The sequence below is a fragment of the Pseudophryne corroboree genome, chromosome 5 (assembly GCF_028390025.1).
Source record: "Pseudophryne corroboree isolate aPseCor3 chromosome 5, aPseCor3.hap2, whole genome shotgun sequence".
In the NCBI taxonomy this organism is placed as follows: Eukaryota; Metazoa; Chordata; class Amphibia; order Anura; family Myobatrachidae; genus Pseudophryne; species Pseudophryne corroboree.
The window spans coordinates 383463050-383488688 of NC_086448.1; the positions used below are offsets into that span (position 1 = coordinate 383463050).

General features: G+C 44.3%; 1 protein-coding gene across 1 annotated transcript in view; it reads right to left on the minus strand.

Annotated features, from left to right (window-relative positions):
• The window catches only part of ADCY1 (adenylate cyclase 1), an 879311-nt gene that overhangs the window by 633494 nt on the left and 220178 nt on the right, over positions 1-25639 (minus strand). The window contains exon 2 of the mRNA XM_063922700.1: positions 8209-8358. Coding sequence (XP_063778770.1) covers positions 8209-8358 — 150 coding nt within the window. The remainder of the gene's footprint in view (positions 1-8208; positions 8359-25639) is intronic.

The following is a 25639-nucleotide window of genomic DNA, read 5'->3' on the forward strand; positions in this document are numbered from 1 at the left end:
GCGTTAAGACAATACTGATACTGGATATAACTGGTAACACAACTGTAATCCAGACTGGGTAGCAAAAGAGCAGAGTTTTAAAGGAACCAAAGTAAAAGTATTACCTTTTAGGGAGCCCAGCTTCTAAGCTCACACAGAGCTGTGTGACACAAGGAACTGGCCCCTTCTGTAACATAAGTCTCTTTACTTATACTTCCTGGTCCTTGCTGATTGGTGAACCAAGTCAGGTGACGCAGAGAGTCTCAGGCTGGCACAGGATTGGATAGCTCCAAGTCAGGTGATCAGACCCGGTCATGTCAGTACTCCAGGTTAGGCTTTGATGTGGAGTGAGGCCTAGCAGGCCAGAAAAACACTGAAGACTAAAACTACTAAAATGAGTAGAGGATGCTGGCTTTTAGGCCCAAACACCGGAGAGCCAAGCACAGTGGAGAATGTATCTGGTGACCACTGGAGTCAGAGAGGCATATAGTATAATGACAACAATGATTGCTGTGTAGGCACAGCATGGAAAGACTTGCTGAATTCAGATTTCACATAGAAGGTTAATCATCACAGGAGGAGCTCGTCAACTCTCACATTCCAGGCCGAGAACTCAGAACTCAGGAAACTCATGGTACTGGCAAACTTTTTATCCCAGTGAGAAGAAAATATGCAGGATCCAGGACAGATAGCAGAGGTAAGTCACCAAATATGAGAACTACAGTCAGGATCATCACAAACTATAACATTTGAAACCTTTCACCATAAGAAACTATCACACACCATCCCCAACTATACCTATCTCTCTCTTCTTCTGCTTTTACTAGCTGGTGACATATCCCCAAATCCTGGTCCCATCCACATACCACACTCACATTCAGCTGATTCACAATGGAATATAACTCCAACAAACCTTATAAACATCACGTCTCCAATCTCCCTCCAAGTCACTAAAATGTGCTTTATGGAATGCATACTCTGTTTGTAACAAATTAACATCTATTCATGACCTCTTCATTTAAAAAAAACAACTCAATATGCTAGCTATAATAATAATAATTTTATTTATATAGCGCTCTTTCTCCAATAGGATTCAAGGCACTTAACAGATACATAGCATAATATAGTACAGAAAATAATGACGTACAGAATAGATTTTCATAAAATACAGAAGCATGGAGATACTAAAGGGACAATTATGGGAATGCCTGAGTAAACAGGAAAGTCTTGAGTCTACTTTTGAAGGATTCTATAGTTGGGGCCTCTCGCACTGTCTGGGGAAGTGAGTTCCATAGAGTCGGAGCCGCATGACTAAAAGCTCGACCCCCAGATGAATTACGGGAAATTCTAGGTACTGCTAAAAGTCCTTCATCTACAGATCGCAGTAATCGAGTGGGGCAGTATGGGGTCAGTAGCTGCTTCAGGTACCTTGGGCCCTGGTCATGTAGTGCTTTGAAACTCAGTAAGCCAATCTTGAAGATGATTCGCCATTTTACAGGCAGCCAGTGAAGGGAGTAGAATATGGGTGTTATGTGGCTAGAACGGGGCTGGTTGGTTAACAGCCTGGCAGCTGTGTTTTGCACCAGCTGTAAGCGGTGCAATTCTTTTGTTGGGAGACCAAGGTAGAGGGCATTACAGTAGTCTAATCGAGATGATACAAATGCGTGGATGACTATTGGCAGATCATCTGAGGAAATTAAGTGCTTGATTCTGGCTATGTTCCTCAGGTGAAAGAATGAGGATTTGATTGTGGCTGATATCTGATGTTTAAGTGTCAAGCCACCATCCAGGACAACGCCAAGATTCCGCACATGATCAGTGGTTTGTAATTCCGAATCCCCGAGTGTAAGTCCAGTTGGTTGGCTATGCTGCAGTCTTGTACTTTGATGTTGCGGTCCTATCATAAGGACCTCTGTTTTTTCCGGGTTCAGTCGCAGCCAACTAGCACTCATCCACTCCTGGAGTTCAGCTAGACTACCATTTAGGGTTGCTATTGGGTTATCAGTGCCCGGAGCAAACAGGAGCTATAACAGAAACATGGCTCACACAATCAGACACAGACTCCCCTGCAGCACTGTCACATGGTGGCCTGCACTTCACACACACCCCCAGGCCTGGTAACAGTGAAGGAAGTGGGGTTGGAATTTTACTGTCCAAATCTTACACACACACAGTTTTATCACCTGTGCCTTCACGCACCGTTACATCATTTGAAGTACATTCTATTAGGATTTTCACCCCTTTCTCTCTGTATGTTGCAGCTATCAATCGGCCACCTGGGCAACCCACAAAGTTTCTGGAAGATTTTTCTGCTTGGCTCTCTTACTTTTTATCCTCTGACATCTCCACCATCATTATGGGTGATTTCAATACCTCTATTGACAGTCCACAATCTCCAATAGCCTCTAAACTATTCTCTCTAACCTCCTCTCTTGGTCTCTCCCAATGTACTGACTTCCCTACTCATCAGGACGGCCACTGCCTTGAGCTAGTGTTCACCAGACTATGCTCTGCTTCTGAACTCACTAACACTCCTTTCCCTCTCTCAGATCACAAACTTATCACCTGCTTGCTCTCCTCCTTTACTTCAAACTCAATGTCCCTGAAGCCTCCTCTAACCCGCAGAAATATTAAGGCTATTAACTTTCAAAAACTATCTACCTCTCTGCAACCACTGCTCTCATCAATTTCTACATTCACCTCTCCTGAGACTGCTGTATCACACCTTAACCAAACTCTAGAAACAGCACTTGATGAAGTGGTTCCGGCTACCCATTACACTTAGATGTCAACCATGGCACTCTAAATACACAAGACACCTACAAAAACTCTCATGTAAGGTAGAACACCAGTGGCGTAAATCTCGTAGTTCAAGTGACTTTCTCACATATAAGACCGTGTACCTCTTCTATCGTAGTTCTCTGGACACTGCCAAACAAATATATTTCCAATCTCTCATCTCTGATCAAGCGACTTTTGAGCAGAGCAAAACCGCAAGCAACTTTTTAATACATTAAAATCACTTCTTGTCCCTCCCTCACCCAACCCACCAGCCAATATCAGTGTGCAAGATCTTGTGTCCTATTTCAAAGACAAGATTGATAAGATCCGAAATGAAATGGTATGTTCTTCCACAGCCAGTGACCTGCTCAATTCCCTTCTTGAACCCTCAAACACCTTCCCTTCATTTGATCCCACAAATTAAGATGAAATATCTGCACTCTTCTCATCTGCCTACTCTACTACCTCTCCTCTTGATTCTATATACTCACAAGTTAGTAAAGCTCTGTCTACTGTGCTCATCCCAACCTTAACTAAAATCTGTAATCTCTCTCTGTCTACTGGTATCTTTCCTTCTCTGTACAAGCATGCAGCGATTACTCCTATTCTGTAACAAAAAAAAAAATTCTGACCCAAACATTCTCTCAAACTGCCGTCCTATCGCTCAGCTCCCATGCCCCTCCAAGCTACTTGAGAGACTTGCTTACACTCACCTCACACACTTAACTCACACAGCTTACTGGACCCACTTCAGTCAGGATTTTGTGCCCAACACTCCACAGAGACAGCACTGACTAAGGTAGTGAATGATTTGGTCACTGCTAAATCTAAAGGCCATTACACACTACTTATTCTCCTTGATCTCTCTGCTGTCTTTGACACTGCTGACCACTCTCTCCTCATACAAACACTACAATCCCTAGGTCTTCAGGACACTGCCCTTTCTCGGTTCTCATCCTACCTATGTAATCGCTCCTTCAGTGTTCGTTTCTCTAATTCCACCTCCTCTTTGCTACCTCTCTCAGTTGAAGTACCGCAAGGCTCAGTCTTAGGTCCTCTGCTTTTCTCTATCTATACCACATCTCTTGGCAAACTAATCAGCTCTTTCGGATTTCAGTATCATCTGTATGCAGATGAATCTCAAATCTACTTATCCTCCCCTGATTTGTCACCATCTGTATTGGGCCGTGTCACTGAATGCCTTTCTGCCATTTCACCTTGGATTATATCTCGCCACCTCAAACTTAATATTTCCGAAAGAGAATTAATTCCACCGGCCAGTAGTAGTTCCCAACCTGACATCTCTATCACTGTTGATAACTGTTGATAGCAATTATCCCTACCCCACAAGCTCGCTGCCTAGGTGTCATTCAACACTCTGAACTGTCCTTTGTTCCCCAAATTCAATCTGTCTCAAAATCATGTTACATGCATCTAAGAAACATATCCAAAATATGACCATATCTTACACAAGACACAGCAAAAACTCTGATCCATGCTCTCATTATCTCCCGCATTGATTATTGTCATAGTCTCCTGACTGGTCTTCCCAAACATAGGCGCTCACCACTACAATCTATTTTGAATGCAGCTGCAAGGCTAATCTTCCTTGCTAGATGTTCATTGTCTGCAGATTCGCTCTGTCAGTCCCTCCATTGGTTACCGATATTCTACCGTATTAAATATAAAATACTTTTACTTACATACAAGGCTATTAACCAAACTGCACCAACATACATCTCTTCACTCATCTCAAGATATCTTCCTAACCGACCTCTTCGCTCAGCACAAGATCTGCGTCTCTTGTCCACACGTATTACTTGTTCCCACTCAAAATTACAGGACTTTATCCGGGCTTCACCCACTCTGTGGAATGCCCTCCCACGCACAATAAGACTCATCTCTAGTCTCCAAACCTTTAAATGTTCCCTGAAAACTCACCTCCTCAGACAAGCCTATCAAATTCCAGACCCACCCGCATAAACCTTCAATGCTTCCCTATCTAATTACATCCTCTCTGTACAGCACACATAACCTCACATATTTTGTCTTTCTTTACTCTCACACCTTCCTGACCCTCTGCCAAAACTGCTGGGTGATCATATCATACAACCCATTAAGAACCTAGCACTCTAGTGGACCATTATGCAGAAGGTAGCATCTATCCTTGTGTATCAATGCCTATTTCCCTATAGATTGTAAGCTTGTGAGAAGGGCCTTCCTACCTCTATGTCTGTCTGTTTTTACCCAGTTTTGTTCTATCACTGTTATTCTAATTGTAAACTGCGACGGAATATGCTGCGCTATACAAGAAACTGTTAAATAAATAGCAGTTTCTGTTAACATAACAATATCCCCACTGTCCAGCAGTAAGGGCCTGATTCAGAGATTGATGCAATTTTCATCGCTGCTGCATCTTTGGGCACAGCAGCAATGCAAAAATATGCTAATTCCGCAGAAGGCATCTGAGGACAAAAAGCACCCACTGCCAGTATTGCAGACGTGAGTGTTGAGTTTGAAGACGAAACATTAGATCACCATCACAACCATCGGTTATCTGAGTGAGCCTAATTCTACTCAGCTCTATAGCCAAGGCCAGTATATCCGCCCCGGAAGACACAGACACTTGCTTCGCCACTCCTAGAAAATGGGCAGACATGAACCAATTTTCGGGAACATTGGCCTTCACCACCTATTCCCCACCCCCAAACAGCGGCTTAGGCGGCACCGTGTCCAACGATGCAGAAGCCGATCTGTACATGCACAGAATGGGTCCAGCACAAGTTTTGGAGATGCTTATATAAATCTCTGAATCAGGCTCTTAAAGTGCTAATGTGATCAACTGGAAAAAAATTGTATCCACCGGCGTTTCTATAATGGGTGCAGTGTGTGTGGTCCACACGGGCCCCTGAGCCCAGAGGGGGGCCCCACCGCACCCATTTTTAAAATAATCACCCCTCCGAAGTCCAGCGTCGGCATCCGCAGCGCTATTAGAACTCCGTGAAAATGGCTCAGTGGCCATTTTCACGGAGTCTGCGCATGCGCAGTAGAGAAATCTCAGGGAAAATGGCCACCGCACCATTTTCCCGGAGATCTGCGCATTTTCAGTAGAGTCTGACCCCTCTAGTGCTCAGACTCTACAGCGCTCCAGGCAGAGAGGAGGGGGCCCGAACGGAAGAGGCTGAACACGAGCCTCCTCCTCTCTTAAAACGCCCCTGATTGTATCAATTCATTTTCTGATGTGTTTCACTATACATAATGCGTTTTCCGAGTTGTATAGTTTCCAAAAGATTAATATACTCTGTAAGTATTTAGCCAATCAAACATAGCATTATTACTTGTCACCCATAAGAAAGTGTATGATGCACTTTAAATAATATTTTAGGGAGACAATGTACAGTTGTAGGATGCAACAATAAAACAACATAAATTACAGTGTTCCAACACCAGAAACAGTGATATGTCCAGTCAGTGAGCAAAGATATTTTTGGTCATTTTTGGTAAATGACTGTTGGAGGTAATGAGCTGTGCATTAATAACAAAAGACCATTAAGCCCTCATGACCACTCCCTCGATAAGTGTGATATCCAAAGGGGATTTTACTTTTTCTCACTTTATTATAGAACTTAGGGCCTAATTCAGCATGTATAGCAAAAGCAAAATCTTTCTCTATTGGTCAAAACCATTGGGGTCATTCCGAGTTGATCGCTAGCTGCCGTTGTTCACAGCGTTGCGATCAAACTAAAAATCTGCATTTTTGCGCATGCGTATGGGCCACAGTGCGCTCGCGCAAAGTACTTTCACAAACAAATATGCAGTTTTACACAAGGTCGAGCAACGCTTTTCAGTCGCTCTGCTGCGATTGACAGGAAAGGGGCGTTTCTGGGAGGTAACTGAGCGTTTTCCGGGAGTGTGATAAAAAAACGCAGGCGTGTCAGGTAAAAAGGCAGGCGTGCCTGGGGAAACGGGGGAGTGGCTGGCCGGACGCAGGGCGTGTTTGTGACGTCAAAGCAGGAACTAAACAGACTGAAGTGATCGCAAGGAAAGAGTAGGAATCGCAAGGAAAGAGTAGGTCTGCAGCTACTCTGAAACTGCTTGAAAAAATGTCAGCACTGTTCTGCTAACCTTTCGTTCACACTTCTGCTAAGCTAAGATACACTCCCAGAGGGCGGCGGCTTAGCTTGTGCACTGCTACTAACAGCAGCTAGCGAGCGATCAACTCGGAATGAGGCCCCATATGCACTGCAGGTGGGGCAAATATAACATGTGCAGAGAGAGTTAGATTTGGGTGTGTTATATTGTTTCTGTGCAGGGTAAATATTGGATGCTTTATTTTTATACTGCAATTTAGATTTCAGTTTAAAGACACCCCACCTAAATCTAACTCTCTCTGCACGTTATATTTGCCCAACCTGCAATGTACATGGTTTTGCCCATTAGAGAAAGATTTAGCTTTTGCGGTCCATAATAAATCTCTTAGTATCAATAAGTTTTCTTTTTGCTTCTTTGACATTAGTCCAGTGGTTCCCAAACTTTTTGAAATCACAGCACCCTAGAGCATCAGAATTTTTTTTCACGGCACCCCTAGGCCAAAAGTTTCTTATTGAGAACTGTAGTAAAAAAATTATTAAATTAAGTAAATTATGTTTATATTTCATCCTTAGGTTCAATTATGTGGTGAGGGACAGGATTCGCTTCTGTTTGTCCACATATTTTATGATTGGCAGCCACAAGTTCTAGTTTTGCTTATTACATTGACAATAAAAAGTTTGAATTGGTCCTGTGCGACAAATCCAAGGCACCCCTGCAAGTGTCCCGCGGCACCCCAGGGTGCCACGGTACACAGTTTGAGAACCCATGCATTAGTCCATTGTGCTCTATATAACAACACAATCACAGGTAATGCCAGTCTTGATTATAATGGATTCATCCTAGTCTAGTTTTTGACACATCTAGCTTATAAACTAGTAAGTTTTTACATTTTATAAAATTCATTTCTCTAGCACATAGGGCCTTCAAATTTTCCATAGTAACTGTAAAAAAATGGCGTATATGTGCTTCTATGATGAAAAGGAGAAATGCTAGATGGCCGTTTGGTTTTATAGTATCCTAATTCAAATTTCAGGATACATTTTTCAAACAACATCATACAGTTCAGCAGGCACATTTAAAGCAGAATCTTTTGTAATATCCAGATACAGTACTCATTCTAATTTCCAGGAGACCCTCATCATTTTTTACCAAAGAAAATAGTAGTTTAGAATGTTGTAATAAAAACATTTTCTATGGAGAGAAACAATATGAAAACAGGATAGATAGATAGATAGATAGATAGATAGATAGATAGATAGATAGATAGATAGATAGATAGATAGATAGATAGATCTTGAAACTGTGAAAATGTCAACATCAGAGTGCAATATCATGTGACAGATACTCTTAATTGACCTGTTTTTCATTTTCATCCTCCAGCCTGAGCCTTTCCTCTATGCAGTTTCTGGCCTGAAGGAAAGCTTTTCTTTGGGCCCTTTCTGTCAAAATCCGCACGAAGACCCCAGATAAATTTACACTGACAAAAAGAATAGCATTGGCCACAAGCTGCAGAGAAAAAAAAGAAAAGAAGTTATTATTAGCCTTGTGAATTCTAAAAAGGGTTGGTTTGTGAACACATACTCACGGAGATGTAAACAGTATTTAGTATCCAGTAAGTTACAATTTCCCAACGTCATTAATTCTTTTTTAAGATAAGATTGTATAACTGATCACTGGGATGAGATTCATGCGAAGGAATTGAATCATGTTACATAAAAAACCTTTGCTGATTTGTGGTTCTTCCTGGAAATGTACAATGGAACCATAATTAAAAGTTTACCTATTCCCTAATAAAAAAAATAAAAAATGAAAGACCTGATTCTGAGTCAGAAGTAGATACTATTACAGAGACAAACAGTGAGTTTTAGCATACAGATGCAGACATACACATTGCTGCATATCTTCAAGATTATGAATCACTTTGCATGTAACAGGGGTGGGAACTGGGCAGCAGTGCTGAAATTGCACAGAAAAAAATCTGTCTGATGGGCATGTCATGGGAATGTGGTGGGTATATAGCTAGATTTAACTGTTATTCTGAGTGGCACGTACAACGAAGGGAAGACTACTTCTGATGGATGTCTAGCACCTACAGTAGCCCAGAACTGGTTCAAGTACTGACAATAATGATGCCAGTTGCAGTGGATGGAAAGAAGGGGGTGATGTGGCTTCCTGCTTGAAGGCGTAAAGATCCTCATATTAGCCATATTGTACCCCACATTAGCCCCATGGCACCCCACATTAGCCCTGTGGCACTTTACATTAGTATAAGGTAGCAGTACACACTTTTTCTTTATTTTAGAATTTAAATTTCAGGTCAGTTCAGTTTGTTTTTCAATAAAAATGTAAAATGATATTTTAGGTGTCTTTTAGTGATGTGTTGTTGGACCATTTCGTGTATTTAACCTTGTGTGGCACCATTTTGTCTCCTATTAGATTCTAGAACTACATTTTATCTATTCACAGAATCCTTCTCCCCATGCCTTGAATCTTACTTATTAATTAGAACTACAGATAGCTCTTAACAGGGAAACTTTAATCATGGCTGAAGGGTTAAACATGCTATATGAATTGTTATGTGTTTGAATAGACACGTACGCACTCTCTACAAGATGCCCTTGTCTGTTCATATAATATAAGGCTTGTGTGTGTCTTATCTTCAAGGACAATTACATACCAGATCAAAACTGTTACTTCTGTGTGTTACTAATTATCCTGCATGTAATGTCGTATGCTACTTCTATTTATCCAATCATATGCTTGCACATATTGTATACACCCATGTACGTTGTCTTTATAAACCTTTGTTAACCATATAATAAAGCAGAGTGAATCTTAACTACTTGGTGTCGTGTGTTACGTATAGAGTTAAGCTTCGCTCTCACGGGTACCTAAGGGGTTATTAAATCGAGGTGGTTCAGAGATATAATCCTTTCAGCTGGGGGCTCAAAGTCCGGAATCTAGGCGATCGTCCCCTGCCCGGTAAGATAGAGAATTTTATTGTCTGTCTTTTCCGTTCAGGGATTGCGATTACTACTAGATCTGAACTCATTCCGTGTTCCGGGAACACGTGACCAAAAATACAATCCAAGTCCGGGACTTGGCAGAAAAGAAACTTGTTTTCTTAAAGGCGCCGGGCGCCACGTAAAGGTATCAGGGATACCAATCTTTAAAGGCAAAGGTATCAGGGATACCAATAAAGAGGACCAGGGGTCCACGAAATCTTTAAAAGGCACAGGTATCCAGGATACCATAAGATGGACGAGAAGTCCAAATAACAACGCCTCCTCGATTTGATCACCTAAATGTTTGTATGTTTGTCTTATAAGTACTTATATTGTAATTTTTTTCTTTTAAGGACACTCAGTGAACGGTTGGTAAGTGCACGGGCGCTGAGTCTCAGAGGACATTGTTGTTTACAGTGATTTTAAGTACATTTGAAAGTTGATTTGTAACAAATAACATTGTCCACGATTGCAGAGATATTAATTGTACGGGTAGTAAGTGTACGTACATTTGGTATCACAAGTTGTGCTGTTATTCCTTATCTTTTGTACTCACCCTCCTCCCTCATGTGCTTACCCTTTTCTTACTTTAATAATCTTCAGCTGCACCAAATCCAGCAGCCTTCTGCCACCTGATACTTATTCCAGTGTCATCTGCTGATGTAGCTATGTTTATTTACCCTGTACTTGTCCTATATTGTAGCCAACTGTAAGTTGCTGTTTTCCTAGTTGATTATTTGCTTATGTACTCTGTAATTGGGCGCTGCGGAACCCTTGTGGCGCCATATAAATAAAGGATAATAATAATCTTCTCTGTTCTGTCTCTGGTAGTTTATGTAGGAATGTGTAATCCCACATGTTACCAATGATTTATGATCAGATCAGCTGAATGCATACATAGACTATTGTTTCCCTTCCCTGTTATTTGTGAATTCTTTTAGAAATATATTGCGTGGGTGATAAGTGTACACGCATTATATGACAGTGTGTTCGGAACAGTCTATGTTTTTATGATAGGATTGTTGTTGCTTCACTTTAAAATACGTTAGTTACTTGTTGATAATATGAGATCAGACCAGAGTAAAGAGATTGAATACCCCCCTCCCCTCCCCTCCCGGGGGAGACCTGCAAGGAATGTGCTGCTCGTCCCTCCCAGCAGCAGTAATTTGTAAACAGAAACCTAGTGAGAATGTGATTGAATTCTGGAAGTGATTTAAAAGTGTTGGTCAGAGGAGGCAGGTCTCACCCTAGTTAATACCGACAACTTACTCATTTCTACATTTATAAACAACTTGTTGCCAACAGTGTCATTAACTGTAAAACAGAGTGTTTCCAATTGGACCTCTGATAATTTAAAGATTTTGAAAAACATTTATATGAAGAGAAAGCAGCAGGTTGTTTTGAAATGAGGAAATCTGTCAGTACAGGAACCCTCACCCCCAGCGGGACATCCCACAGAATAGGGGGCCCCCTGCACCTCCCAGCAGACGACATACATCCTGCTTTAATTGCGGCAAGGATGGACATTGGGCTAGGGACTGTCCTTACCCCCTTAGCAAACTTAAACAACCACTGCTGCCTGAACCTGCCCACACTAACAATACTCCCAGAGACGCCCCAAGGTTCCAAATTGACTGACAGGGACAGCCCCGCTGACGGGGCCCGGAGGAGAGTGTCCCGACTTTCATGCAGCTCACTGGTTACTGGAAGGACAGTGGAGCCACCACCAGTGTCCTGTGTAGGGACCAGTACCATGAATCCTTAAAAAAGTCCGCTCCTTCAATGGGAATTAATGGGATACCCACAAAAGCCTATATTACCGACGCCATCAGTATAGAAACTTTGAAGGGCGTTTATATGGGAAGACACAACTTTACTGTAATACCTGAATGCCCAATAAACCTACTGGGAAGAGATCTTCTCAGCCGTCTTGAAATCACAATTAGTCCCTCTGCCTCAAGTAGCGGCATGGATGTTGTATCACCTCATTTACCTGTGTGGGTAAACCTTAACACACCACCTGAGTTAGAGACTGTAAACCCCCAGGTATGGTCAGAGGGGCCCTATGACACTGGCCTAATATCATGTACCCCCTACAAGGCCACACTGAAACCTGATGTACACCCCTTTACCAGAAACAATATCCATTGTCTAAAAGAAAAAATAGAAGGTCTTAGACCTATGGTACAGCAATTTTTAGAGCAAGGCATTCTTAGACATGTAGTATCCCCATACTGCACACCAGTTAACCCTGTAGCAAAAGTAGATGGGACTATAAGGTTTGTGCAAGATCTTAGAGCAATTAATCAGCTAATTGTTCCCATTGCACCAATTGTACCTGATGTAAACTCACTCCTCTCAGCCATCCCTGTAGATGCTGCATTTTTTTCAGTGATTAATTTAAAAAATGCATTTTTCAGCATACCAGTGGACCCCCAAACACAGTTACTTTTTGCTTTTTCTTTTGAGGGCAAGCAGTTAACATGGTGCAGATTACCACAGGTATGTTTATTCACCTGTTGTGTATAGCATTGTACTCCAAGCCACATTGGTTCCCTGGCACCCCCCCTATGGTTCTGTCCTGCTACAGTATGCAGATGATCTGCTTCTCTGTAGTCAAACTGTTAAACTGGCTCTGTGAATGTGGACACAAGGTGTCTAAAAGCAAAAATGCAATGGTGTAAAAAAGCATGTTGATTATCTGGGTTTTGTACTCACAGAGGGAGAAAGGAAAATCAGTCCACAACGCATTCAGTCTGTATTGGGCCTGGTCACCCCAACTCCTCAGAAGGAAATGTTATCCTTTCTGGGCATGATTAATTATTGCAGACAGTGGATATCTGATTGTTCCTACTATGACAATATCTTGAGACAAGCCACTCTCAATAACAAACCTAAACAGATTCAATGGTCACAAGAAATGTTAACTGCATATGAAAGTCTAAAATGTATGTTGGTAAAAAGTCCGACACTGAGCCTCCCAAACTGTACTGCCGTTTCATTTATATGCAAGGGACAACTGTAAAACCATGGCGGGGGTACTAACTCACATGGAGGCAAACTGCGCCCTGTGGCATTCCTGTGTCGGTCCAAGGTATGCCTGCCTGCCTCAGAGCACTGGCAGCTTGTGCAATGGTGGCTGAGATGGCAACTACACTCACCTTAGGTCACACAACAATTCTACACACAACACATGATGTCGTAGCAATACTTAACGGCTTGCATACACAGCATATGTCGGCCCAACGCCTTAGTGGGTATGAAATCCTATTGCAAAGCAACCCATCCCTCATCATCAAATATGCAAACACGTCATCAGGCCCAGCACCCATTCTTAATGCACTCCTAGGACAAAAGGGTCCCCAAGATGACATACCTGACGACCATGACTGCTCAGCATCAATAGAATCAGAGACCTCCCCGAGATTAGACATGTCCCCTGTGCCAATACCCGGTTCAGACAATGTCTTTGTTGATGGCTCCTGTAGCAGACCAAATGACTCCACATACCAAGCAGGTTATGCCGTTGTGCGCCTGCCCAATGACATTCTTGAAGCAAAGCCCATACCTTACCAATCGGCACAGGCTGCAGAGCTCATAGCCCTTATCAGAGCCTGCCAAATGTACCAAAACAAACCCGTTACAATTTACACAGACTCCAAATATGCCCATGGCGTTGTCCACGACCATGAAGTTATTTGGGCAAGAAGAGGCTTTGTAGGAGCCGATGGAAAAGGCATTTCCCATGCACAACTTATCACAAACCTCCTCCATGCCATCACACTGCCCTCTGACATTGCAATTTTGCACTGTAGGGCCCATACTGGTGGCAAGGACGACATATCAGAAGGAAATGCCCTTGCTGACAGAACTGCCAAAGAAGCAGCTCTACAACCCATTGCCCAGTCCCATATGACTGTCATGACCCCCCCTGCCATTAATGATCAATATCTTATCACGGAACTACAGGCCACAGCCTCCAACAAGGATTTGGATGACTGGATATATCCTGTATTGCAGAAAAATCCCAAATCAGGATTAATCTGCAAAGAGGGGAAACCTTGTATACCCCAAACAAGTGCCCCTTTGTTCATTGCTCACTACCATGGGGTAGGACAAACTTAGGAAGGCCACAGGAGGTACCTTCCACAAATGGAAACAGGTCCTTCCCATTATCTTAGCAGAAATCAGAATGACCCCACAAAAGACCCTAGGTTACGCACCCTTTTGAAATACTTATGGGTAGGCCCTTCCCTACACCTTGGGCTAAGAAACCATTAATAGTACAGGAAGGTGATTTAGAACTTATAAAGGAAGAATATGTGAGGTCCCTCATCAGCAAATTAGATGAAATTGAACACAAGGTTGTAGATGAAATTGAACACAAGGTTGTTTGTAAAAATCCTTTTAATCCACAGGAACCGACACATCCTTTTCAAGTCGGAGACAAAGTCGTTGTAAAAGTGCTCCCGAGGAATAAAGGTCCAGGAGATTTCACCTATGGTCCAGAGACGGAAGTCGTGGCAGTGACCAGGACGGCTGTCCTCACTGAAGAGGGGCCCACGTGGATACATGCATCCCGAGTAAAGAAGATACCCAGCCCAAACCGCGAAGCAAGTCCAGGAGAGGTACTAACGGGGGCAGACAGCCCTGACCTCCAACGAGGAGAGGTACTAACGGGGGCAGACAGCCCTGACCTCCAACCAAGATGACCTCACACATGGAGAAGATGATTGTGAACCACGGACCCCGCTGGGCATGTGTTATCCTAACCCTCATCACAGTCCTAACATTTCCCTGTAGAACTGAGGTTGACATCTCACAAAAGGAAGGGGTGACCACCTTATGGTATAACTCCTCCAACACACACGTAGCCACCTATGTCTTAGATTACTTTATGTTCTCCAAGCTTGCTGAAGCAAAACACTCTATACACAAAAAAAAGAAAATCAGGAATATCTGAGACAGTTTATATTTGTGTTACTGATTCATGGTGGGGATACAACTGTGATTCCTGGGAATCTGTGGGGTGGAACACAGGAATTGACTGGGGGTACAGACCATCAGACGCTTTAAATAGATGGAGCCAACCTGATGGAATACCTCTACTCTCTAGAATGTCTATCTTTAAGATGGACGAGGGCCTAAGTGCATATAGGTTCAGATTAAACATAGAACGCCCCAGCAGAGCAGATAATGGTACCTATGTAGTTGGAATATGGTGGGGAACAGGGTACTATAGCGAAAGGCAATTCTTTCATTTATGGGACATGTTTAACAATCCAGCGTATCAGTCTAAGGCTATCCCTCAAGGTAAACCCCTAAGGCCTCATATAGCTACCTTCAAGGATATGATAGCCATTAACAATCCCACCTTTGAAGACATCCTAGCTATTGAAACTGGTTTCTCTGACATCAATTTCTGGTTAGAATGGATGAAATATAGCGCCAATAAACATAATAAAAGTAACTGCTATGTTTGTGGCAGATCTAGGCCTCACCTAGGCACAGTGCCCCTTAATATACCCCTAGAGCAGGAAAGTTGTTTTTTCAGCCTTTACAACGGCACCAAAAACCAATGACAGCCAATGTGAAATGTGGAAAAAGAAATATCCCATATTGTCAAAAGATCCCAACCAAGGTAATACTATAACCATATACCCTGGGAACTACACTTGTTATGTATCCAATGCCACTTCAGGTAGAGATTTGAAATCCTTCCCACCAGGATATTGTGCAGAAAGAAGAACCACTGTCCTAGTTAATCAAACTAAATCGTTAGGTGACATTTACTATATATGTGGAGACATGAAACTTAGAACCAAGATAGACACACCTTGGAAAGGTGAATGTGCTTTGGCCATAATCATAATGCCACTTCACATTCTCCCAGACAGTCAACCCAAACATTCCCCTAATGTTCCCACTAACAGAAAGAAGCGGGAGCTTCCAGGAGGTAGTTTTGATCCACATGTATACATTGATACCATAGGGGTCCCAAGAGGGGTCCCAGATGAATTTAAAGCCAGAGATGAAGTAGCTGCAGGATTTGAATCCTTAATCCCTATAATAACTGTCAATAAAAATGTTGCATGGATCAATTATATCTACTATAATCAGCAGAGATTTGTAAATGACACAAAAGATGCTCTTAAGGGTCTTTCTGAGCAACTAGAAGCCACTTCCCAGATGACATTCCAAAACCAAATGGCCCTTGATATGATACTAGAAAAAAAGGTGGTACTTGTGTCTACATAAAACAGGTAGAAGGATGTTGTACCTTTATCCCTGACAACACAGGGCCAAATGGTAAAGTTACCCTAGCCATAAAAAAACTAGATGATTTATCCATAGAGCTAAAAAAGACTTCAGGTATTGATAACCCATGGAGCCAATACTTTGGTTGGTTTGAAAATTGGAAACAGGGTCTTGTTCAACTAGGAATCTACATATTGATTGTGATAGCAATTTTTTGTGTTGTTTTCTTTTGCATTATACCCTGCTGCAGAAAACTCGCCACAAAAGGTATTGAAAACTCGCTTATGTATGAAGCCGTCCTTACAATCCCTCCTAACTCCCCTGCAGCCTATAAGCAATACCTAACTGAATATAGAAATAAAAAGCTCCATGTACAGAATCATGTTATTTAAATATATGATTCTAAGAGGGGATTGAAGGGTTAAACATGCTATATGAATTGTTATGTGTTTGAATAGACACATACGCACTCTCTACAAGATGCCCTTGTCTGTTCATATAATATAAGGCTTGTGTGTGTCTTATCTTCAAGGACAATTACATACCAGATCAAAACTGTTACTTCTGTGTGTTACTAATTATCCTGCATGTAATGTCGTATGCTACTTCTATTTATCCAATCATATGCTTGCACATATTGTATACACCCATGTACGTTGTCTTTATAAACCTTTGTTAACCATATAATAAAGCAGAGTGAATCTTAACTACTTGGTGTCGTGTGTTACGTATAGAGTTAAGCTTCGCTCTCACGGGTACCTAAGGGGTTATTAAATCGAGGTGGTTCAGAGATATAATCCTTTCAATGGCTATGATGTGCATGGATAGAGTATGAATTGTCAAAGGTTATACTACTATGGGGTATATTCAATTGGCGTTGGATCCATTCCGACATGCATTTGTCAGAATGGATCCGACAACCCCTATTCTACCCCACCTCAATTCGACTTTTTCAAGTCGAATTGAGATAAGGTACCGAGAGGAGGAGGGGGGGGGAGCCGCGGGGAGACCAGCAGGGGACAGCAGCCGGCAGACGGAGGAGATCAGCGCTACAGTAGCGCTGCAGAAGGAAGTCACACAGCCACCCGACCTCACGGCAGTGTCCACCCGGCTCCAGCAAGCGTGACCTCACTTGTTGGAGCCTGGTGGAAGCTGCCATGAGCGGCGCGGCTGTGTGACATCCTGCTGCAGCACTGTGCTGTAGTGCTGATCTTCCCTGGCTGCCCGCGGCTGTCCCCCAAATCCCTGCGGCTCTCCCCCCTCTCCTCCTCTGGGTCCACATCTCAGTTTGACATTTCTTTTTTATCCACTAGGGGTCACTGGAGTACTCTTGGGATATGGACGGTTCCACAGGAACTAGGCACTGAATAGTTAAACTTTGACTATACCTCCCCTCTATATCCCAGAGTACCTCAGTGTTTTTTCGGTGCTCACCGAGACTAGGCTTGTGGAACTTGATCCACAATTACTGAATTTTTTGATTATTTTTTTTTTGGAATCCCTTTCCCCCTTCCAAGAAGGCGAGGGTCTGGGATAGTGAAAGCTGCTGAAGCAGCTGTGGGTGTCGGACCTCTCTAGAAGAGCTCCCTCACTACCACGTGCAGGACACCTGCAGTAAAGGCTAACAGTGCTTACAGAGAAGCCCCGTCATTGCCCTCACCACAGGGTCCAGGTATGTGTTCGGGGCGGTCAGCTCATGCTGCCGCCCCGCTGTGTGGATTACTGTGTGTGTATGTGCCGCCCGCCGCTGCCCGCAGCCGCCCGCCGCCACTTCCAGCGCCGCTGTCTATGTGCCTCTCCGGCCGCTCGGAGCCACGCCGGCCGCTCCACGACTCTATGCGGCATGTTCACCTGCTCCGATGCGCTTCTGGAAGGCGCAGTGTCATAGCCCGGTCTCCGTGTACAGAGAGCGGTACACGGAGCACGGGGGAGAGGGGGAGACATACTTAAATAAATAGAGTGTGTATGAAGCCTAGCACAGGGCCAGCAGCGCTGCATAGAGGATTAAGCCTTTGTAACAGGATATATGTGCATAATGCATATAAAAGAAATATAAATCTGCTACATAAGTTATAAGTCTGCACTTTTGTGATATACTGTGAGCATGGGGACATATTAACCATGCTTCCTGTTTTTTCCTGTTTTCTTTTCCAGAATTTCCTGTATTACATCTCTCCACCATTGAAGGCGCAGGGGTGTTAGGGGGAATTTGGGATCAGGCATATTGCTGGCACACTTGGCCAGAGATATAGAGACCCCTTAGTGCTATTTACTGAGTCGCGCAGGTTGTTTGTCTGTGTGTTTTGTATTGTCTGTTTGCATAATGAGTAAAACACCAACAAAGTCCAAAAAGCAGTTTTACTGCCATGTCTGTAAGGGTGTATTACCTGATGGATTTACCACATGTAAAGTATGTTGTGTAAATTCAAAAACAAATACAATTTCTGCTCAGGTTTCAAATTTAATTTCAACCCCGGACCCACCATGGGCTATATTAGCAGATGTCTTAGCTAGATTGCAATCAGAGTTGGCCGCCTCTCGGCAGGAGCGAGAGACGGCAAGATCTGAATCTAGGGTGAGACTGCTAGAACTACCAGAGGGGTCTCAGCCTTACCAAAGGTCCAGATCCTCTTTGACTAAGGGGGATAAGTTTCATTTTTCTTATAAACTACCGGTTTCTGCTATGTGTCTGATGATTCTTCGCCAGACCTCACTGTACAAGATGTGGGTGAGGAGGGCGAAGTAGACCAGCAGTCAGAGGGTGACAATTTTGACAGCCCGGGCATTGATAATCTCATCAGAGCGGTGCGTCAGTCTCTGAATTTTACAGAAACTGAGGAGCCTCTGACAAATGATGAGGTCGTTTTTACTAAACGACAGAGAACTCCAATATGTTTCCCTGTTTCAGAATCTCTTAATAAAATGTTACTAGAAACAAGGAAGAATCCGGATAAACGGTTTTCTGTACCTCACAGATTTAGGTCTAGTTATCCGTTTCCAGAGTCTGTGACAGCTACATGGGAGAATCCGCCGTTGGTGGATTCATCTGTGTCTAAACTTACAAAGAAATTAACCATACCAGTACCAGCTGCAACTACACTCAAGGACCCTTCGGATCGCAAAATAAAGGTTATGCTGAAGTCCATGTATACAGCAGCAGGAGTGCTGCTAAGACCTGGGTTGAGTGGTGATAAAGATGGAAACCATCTTTGTTCATAGACTCCATATTGCTAAGCTGTTTATAATTGTTTATCAGATCAGAGTTGATATTGGAAAGAACTGCAAGGCGTTGCACTTTGAGTGAACCATATTGAAACCTTCTTATGATCTATTTTTATTACTTTTCTGAGTAAAATATAAATGTCAGCAGCTAGACATATAGGGGTATATGCAATAGCGGGCGAAATCGCGGCAATTATCGCCGTTTTTTCAATTCGACCAAATTCGCCAGGTGAATTCCGGAAGGTGGCTTCCGGAATTCACCATATGCAATGAAAAACGGATTCGCCAGAGTCGCGGGCGAAAATCGGCCGATTTGGCGGATTTTGCCGCGATTTTTAAAAACGGGAAAAAACGGGGAAAAACCCGAAAAAAAAATGGCGTGGGGTCCCCCCTCCAAAGCATAACCAGCCTCGGGCTCATCGAGCTGGTCCTGGTTCTAAAAATGCAGGGGAAAAATCGGGCAGGGATCCCCCGTATTTTTAAAACCAGCACCGGGCTCTGCGCCTGATGCTGGTGCCAAAAATACGGGGGACAAAACGAGTAGGGGTCCCCCGTATTTTTAACACCAGCATCGGGCTCCACTAGCTGGACAGATAATGCCACAGCCGGGGGTCACTTTTATGCCGTGCCCTGCGGCCGTGGCATCAAATATCCAACTAGTCACCCCTGGCCGGGGTACCCTGGGGGAGTGGGGACCCCTTCAATCAAGGGGTCCCCCCCCCCCAGCCACCCAAGGGCCAGGGGTGAAGCCCGAGGCTGTCCCCCCCCCATCCAATGGGCTGCGGATGGGGGGGCTGATAGCCTTTGTGATAAAAAAAAAGATATTGTTTTTTCCATTAGTACTACAAGTCCCAGCAAGCCTCCCCCGCAAGCTGGTACTTGGAGAACCACAAGTACCAGCATGCGGGAGAAAAACGGGCCCGCTGGTACCTGTAGTACTACTGGGGAAAAAATACCCAAATAAAAACAGGACACACACACCTTGATAGTAAAACTTTATTTCATACACCGACACACACATACTTACCTGTGTTGACACGCCGACTGCAACGATCTCCGACGATCCGAGGGTACCTGTCAAAAAATTATACTCACCTTCCAGCGTCCAGAGGTCCAGAGGTAAATCCACGTACTTTGTAAAAAAACAAACCGAACACCCGCTCCACCGGACTAATGAAAGGGGTCCAATGTTTTCACATTAGAATCCTTTCCCCGAATGCCGGGACATCACGTGACTCCTGTCACTGATGTCCCTTCAGCCAATCAGGAAGCGCTACTGCCGTGGCGCTCATCTGATTGGCTGGACGCCGTCTGTACTCTGACAGCGCCTCGCACAGCTCCCTCCATTACTTTCAATGGTGGGAACTTAGCGGCTAGCGGTGGGGTCACCCGCCGGTCACCGCTGACCGGCGGGTGACCTCACCGCTAGCCGCTAAGTTCCCACCATTGAATATAATGGAGGGAGCTGTGCGATGCGCTGTCACAGCGATCAGCCAATCAGGTTAGCGCAACGAAGTTGCGCTTCCTGATTGGCTTAGAGACCTGTCAGTGACAACTGTCACTGACAGATCTTAATCGTGGATAGGTGTCCCATGTGTCAGCATGGGACACCTTTCAGTCCGTTTTTGGTGCGGGTAAATGCGCTTTCTTTTTTTGCCAAGTCCGTGGATTTATCTCTGGAGCCTGTTGAGGTGAGTATAATTGATCTTTTATTTTCAGGTACCCCGGGATTCTACATGGAGAAGAGGACCGATGTCGGCGTGTGAACATAGGTAAGTATGTGTGTGTCGGCAGTGTGTAATAAAGTTTTACTGTCGACGGTGTCTGTGTCCTGTTTTTATTTGGGTATTTTTTTTCCATTAGAACTACAGGTACCAGCGGGCCCGTTTTTCTCCCGCATGCTGGTACTTGTGGTTCTCCAAGTACCAGCTTGCAGGGGAGGCTTGCTGGGACTTGTAGTACTAATGGAAAAAACAATATCTTTTTTTTTGAACACAAAGGCTATCAGCCCCCCCATCCGCAGCCCATTGGATGGGGGGGGACAGCCTCGGGCTTCACCCCTGGCCCTTGGGTGGCTGGGGGGGGGGGACCCCTTGATTGAAGGGGTCCCCATTCCCCCAGGGTTCCCCGGCCAGGGGTGACTAGTTGGATATTTGATGCCACGGCCGCAGGGCACTGTATAAAAGTGACCCCCGGCTGTGGCATTATCTGTCCAGCTAGTGGAGCCCGATGCTGGTGTTAAAAATACGGGGGACCCCTACTCGTTTTGTCCCCCGTATTTTTGGCACCAGCATCAGGCGCAGAGCCCGGTGCTGGTTTTAAAAATACGGGGGATCCCCTGTCAATTTTTCCCCCGCATTTTTAGAACCAGGACCAGCTCAATGAGCCCGAGGCTGGTTATGCTTTGGAGGGGGGACCCCACGCCATTTTTTTCCCGGATTTTACCGTTCCAGCAATAAAAAAAATAAAAAAATAAAAATATTATTTTAAAAAATATATAAATAATATTTGTGCCTCCCCCAAAAAAAAAAAAAAAAACCTAATCCCTTCTAATATAAATAGATCTGCTATTCCTAAAAAAAAAAAACACAAAAAAAAACATGTTTAAAATTTTTTTATTTGTTTTCACCCTCCAAAGTGTGGCGGAGTGAAAATCGCGAATTTGCTGTCTAAAAGCACTGCAGGCGAATTTCCAAACTTGAATTGAATATGCTGGAGGCGAATTGCAGCATCTGTACCATTGCAGAAAAGGCGAATTCGGAAAAAGGCGAATTGAGAAAAGGCGAATTTTGACGGGCCGTTTTTTTGCGAAAAATGACTGCACTGCATAGGCGAATTGATTTTTGGAGGCGAAAACGGCCCGGAATTCGCCTATTTTGCCAATTCGCCCGCTATTGCATATACCCCATAGGCTTCACAGGCAGGGCCGAAACTAGGAGTTTTGGCACCCGGGGCGAGCCATTAACTTAGCGCCCCCCCCCCCCCCGCATTCAAGTGTGTGTGTGTGTGTGTGTGTGTGTGTGTGTGTGTGTGTGTGTATATATATATAGTAGCAAAAGGTGCGGCACTGAAGGTGCGGCATTTGAAACGCAGGACCGTGTGTGTCTCTTACAGAGAATCAGCTTCAGTGCCGCACCTTTTGCTTCTGTATCTACTTACACCTGTGAGGGCACCAGCGAAGTAATTCATACTGCACTGGGAGTGCAGTATGAATTACGGTTACACAATGTGTATATTCTATCTATATATATATATATATAATCTCAACTTCATAAGGGCAAAGGGTATAGCTAGGCATTTTTATACTTTTTATTTTGGGCTACGGATGAAGGAGGAAAGGAAAATAATAACCCATATATTAATACATACATAAAATCACACACCAATACAAAATACATACTGTCACGCACACATACATTCACTCACATACATACATACATATATATAATCACACACCTGTACACACATGTATACTGACACATATGTATACAGTGACACACAAGCACACATACAGATGGGATGTAGTTATGTGACCGCCGGTCACAATACTTCCCCCTATATCCCGCCCCCTCACAATCCCGACGGTCGTCATGCCGACCAACAGGGACCACTCCCACCCCAGCGTGGCGAGCGCAGCGAGCCCGCAAAGGGGCTTGCTGTGCTCGCCACCCCCCCGACGGCATTCCGCTCCCGGGATACCAGCGTCGGTATGCCCGGTCACGCATACCACACCCATACATATGTAGTCACACACCTATTCACATACAATCACACACATGCACACATTCATACACACATATAGCAGTCACAGAAACATACAGTGCCCCTTCCCTGAGTACTCACTGTTTAGGCTGTGCTGCTCTTCCCTCTCTCCCATGCTGTTGCTGGCTGGCATGGCACTGTGTGTACAGTGCCGTTTAGCCCCGCCCCCTTTTCGGAATTTCATGTTCACTGCAGCAGTGGCTGCAATGATTAAAGGCACTAACAGTGGGGTTAGGGGGAGTAATTTCTCCCCTGTGCCCCCTCTTAATGCGGCTCTGCACGCTGCAGAGATGAAACTGAAAGTAAAGTACAGCTCCCGGCAGCAAGGGCTGCTGGGAGATGTAGTTTAATTTCAGTGTCTTCTCTGCCTGCTGGCTAGACGGGAGCTTGCAAAGTCTGGAGCTCAAGCTGCCCGGCTCTATGCTATCGCTGCCGCATAGGGAGGGGGCGTTAGGGGGGAATTAAAGTGACAGTCTCGGCACCCTCTCCAGTCTGGCGCCCAGGTCACATGCCCCCCTAGCCCCCCCTTAGTTTCGGCTCTGTCACAGGTGTCCAGTAGTTTGCGGTAAGGGAGGTGTGAAAAACATAACTAGACATAGCATGTCTCACTGTTAGCAAAATTCCCCTAACTAACCCATTTAAAAGCACATACAGTATAAAAAATATAGGCGTTGGCAAATATATTACGTAGAAGATAGGAGTTTTATTAGCCAATAGAATTAAGCTTCGTGTCAGGAATCGACGACACCATATGTTAATTTGTATCCTTTATAATGTACTGCTTGTAGGAAATAAAGCTCTCTGCTCTATTACTTTCCACTTTATACATGTGTGGCTAGTTATTACAAAGGTTATTTTGTTGACTAGTCACTGGCTGCAGCCGTGTATGAACCTGATGCTGACTGACTGAATGAGTGCTTGAACTTGGTTAAGCAAAGGGTGCCCTTTCCTGGGGTCACCTTTATCAGTGGCATCTGGGTAACTAAGGCCCTAATGGTATGGATAACAGAACTCAGATCTGCCTTAACTGATGATCATCTTATACTTCTCGCTGATCAAATCTGGGAAGTGGCTGACTATTTATGTACAGCTTCTACTGACATCTGTCAGCTTACTTCTCGCCTTTCATCGGCGCTAGTCGCAACTCGGCGGGCGCTCTGGCTACGTTCTTGGCGAGCGGAGACAGAGGTCAAAAAAGGAATAGAAGCGTTACCTTACGAGGGTGAGAAGTTATTCGGTCCTGAATTGGACAAATGGATTTCTGAGGCCACGGGAGGAAAGTCGGTTTTCTTACCATTTCCTCCAACAGTACCTAGAAAATAAGAATTTACTTACCGATAATTCTATTTCTCATAGTCCGTAGTGGATGCTGGGGACTCCGTAAGGACCATGGGGAATAGCGGCTCCGCAGGAGACTGGGCACATCTAAAGAAAGCTTTAGGACTATCTGGTGTGCACTGGCTCCTCCCCCTATGACCCTCCTCCAAGCCTCAGTTAGGATACTGTGCCCGGACGAGCGTACACAATAAGGAAGGATTTTGAATCCCGGGTAAGACTCATACCAGCCACACCAATCACACCGTATAACCTGTGATCTGAACCCAGTTAACAGCATGATAACAGAGGAGCCTCTGAAAGATGGCTCACAACAATAATAACCCGATTTTTGTAACAATAACTATGTACAAGTATTGCAGACAATCCGCACTTGGGATGGGCGCCCAGCATCCACTACGGACTATGAGAAATAGAATTATCGGTAAGTAAATTCTTATTTTCTCTAACGTCCTAAGTGGATGCTGGGGACTCCGTAAGGACCATGGGGATTATACCAAAGCTCCCAAACGGGCGGGAGAGTGCGGATGACTCTGCAGCACCAAATGAGAGAACTCCAGGTCCTCCTCAGCCAGGATATCAATTTTGTATAATTTTACAAACGTATTTGCTCCTGACCAAGTAGCTGCTCGGCAAAGTTGTAAAGCCGAGACCCCTCGGGCAGCCGCCCAAGATGAGCCCACCTTCCTTGTGGAGTGGGCATTTACAGATTTTTGGCTGTGGCAGGCCTGCCACAGAATGTGCAAGCTGAATTGTACTACAAATCCAACGAGCAATAGTCTGCTTAGAAGCAGGAGCACCCAGCTTGTTGGGTGCATACAGGATAAACAGCGAGTCAGATTTCCTGACTCCAGCCCTCCTGGAAACATATATTTTCAGGGCCCTGACAACGTCTAGCAACTTGGAGTCCTCCAAGTCCCTAGTAGCCGCAGGCACCACAAATAGGTTGGTTCAGGTGAAACGCTGAAACCACCTTAGGGAGAAACTGAGGACGAGTCCTCAATTCCGCCCTGTCCGAATGGAACATCAGATAAGGGCTTTTTCAGGATAAAGCCGCCAATTCTGACACGCGCCTGGCCCAGGCCAGGGCCAACAGCATGACCACTTTCCATGTGAGATATTTTAACTCCACAGATTTAAGTGGTTCAAACCAATGTGACTTTTGGAACCCAAAACTACATTGAGATCCCAAAGTGCCACTGGAG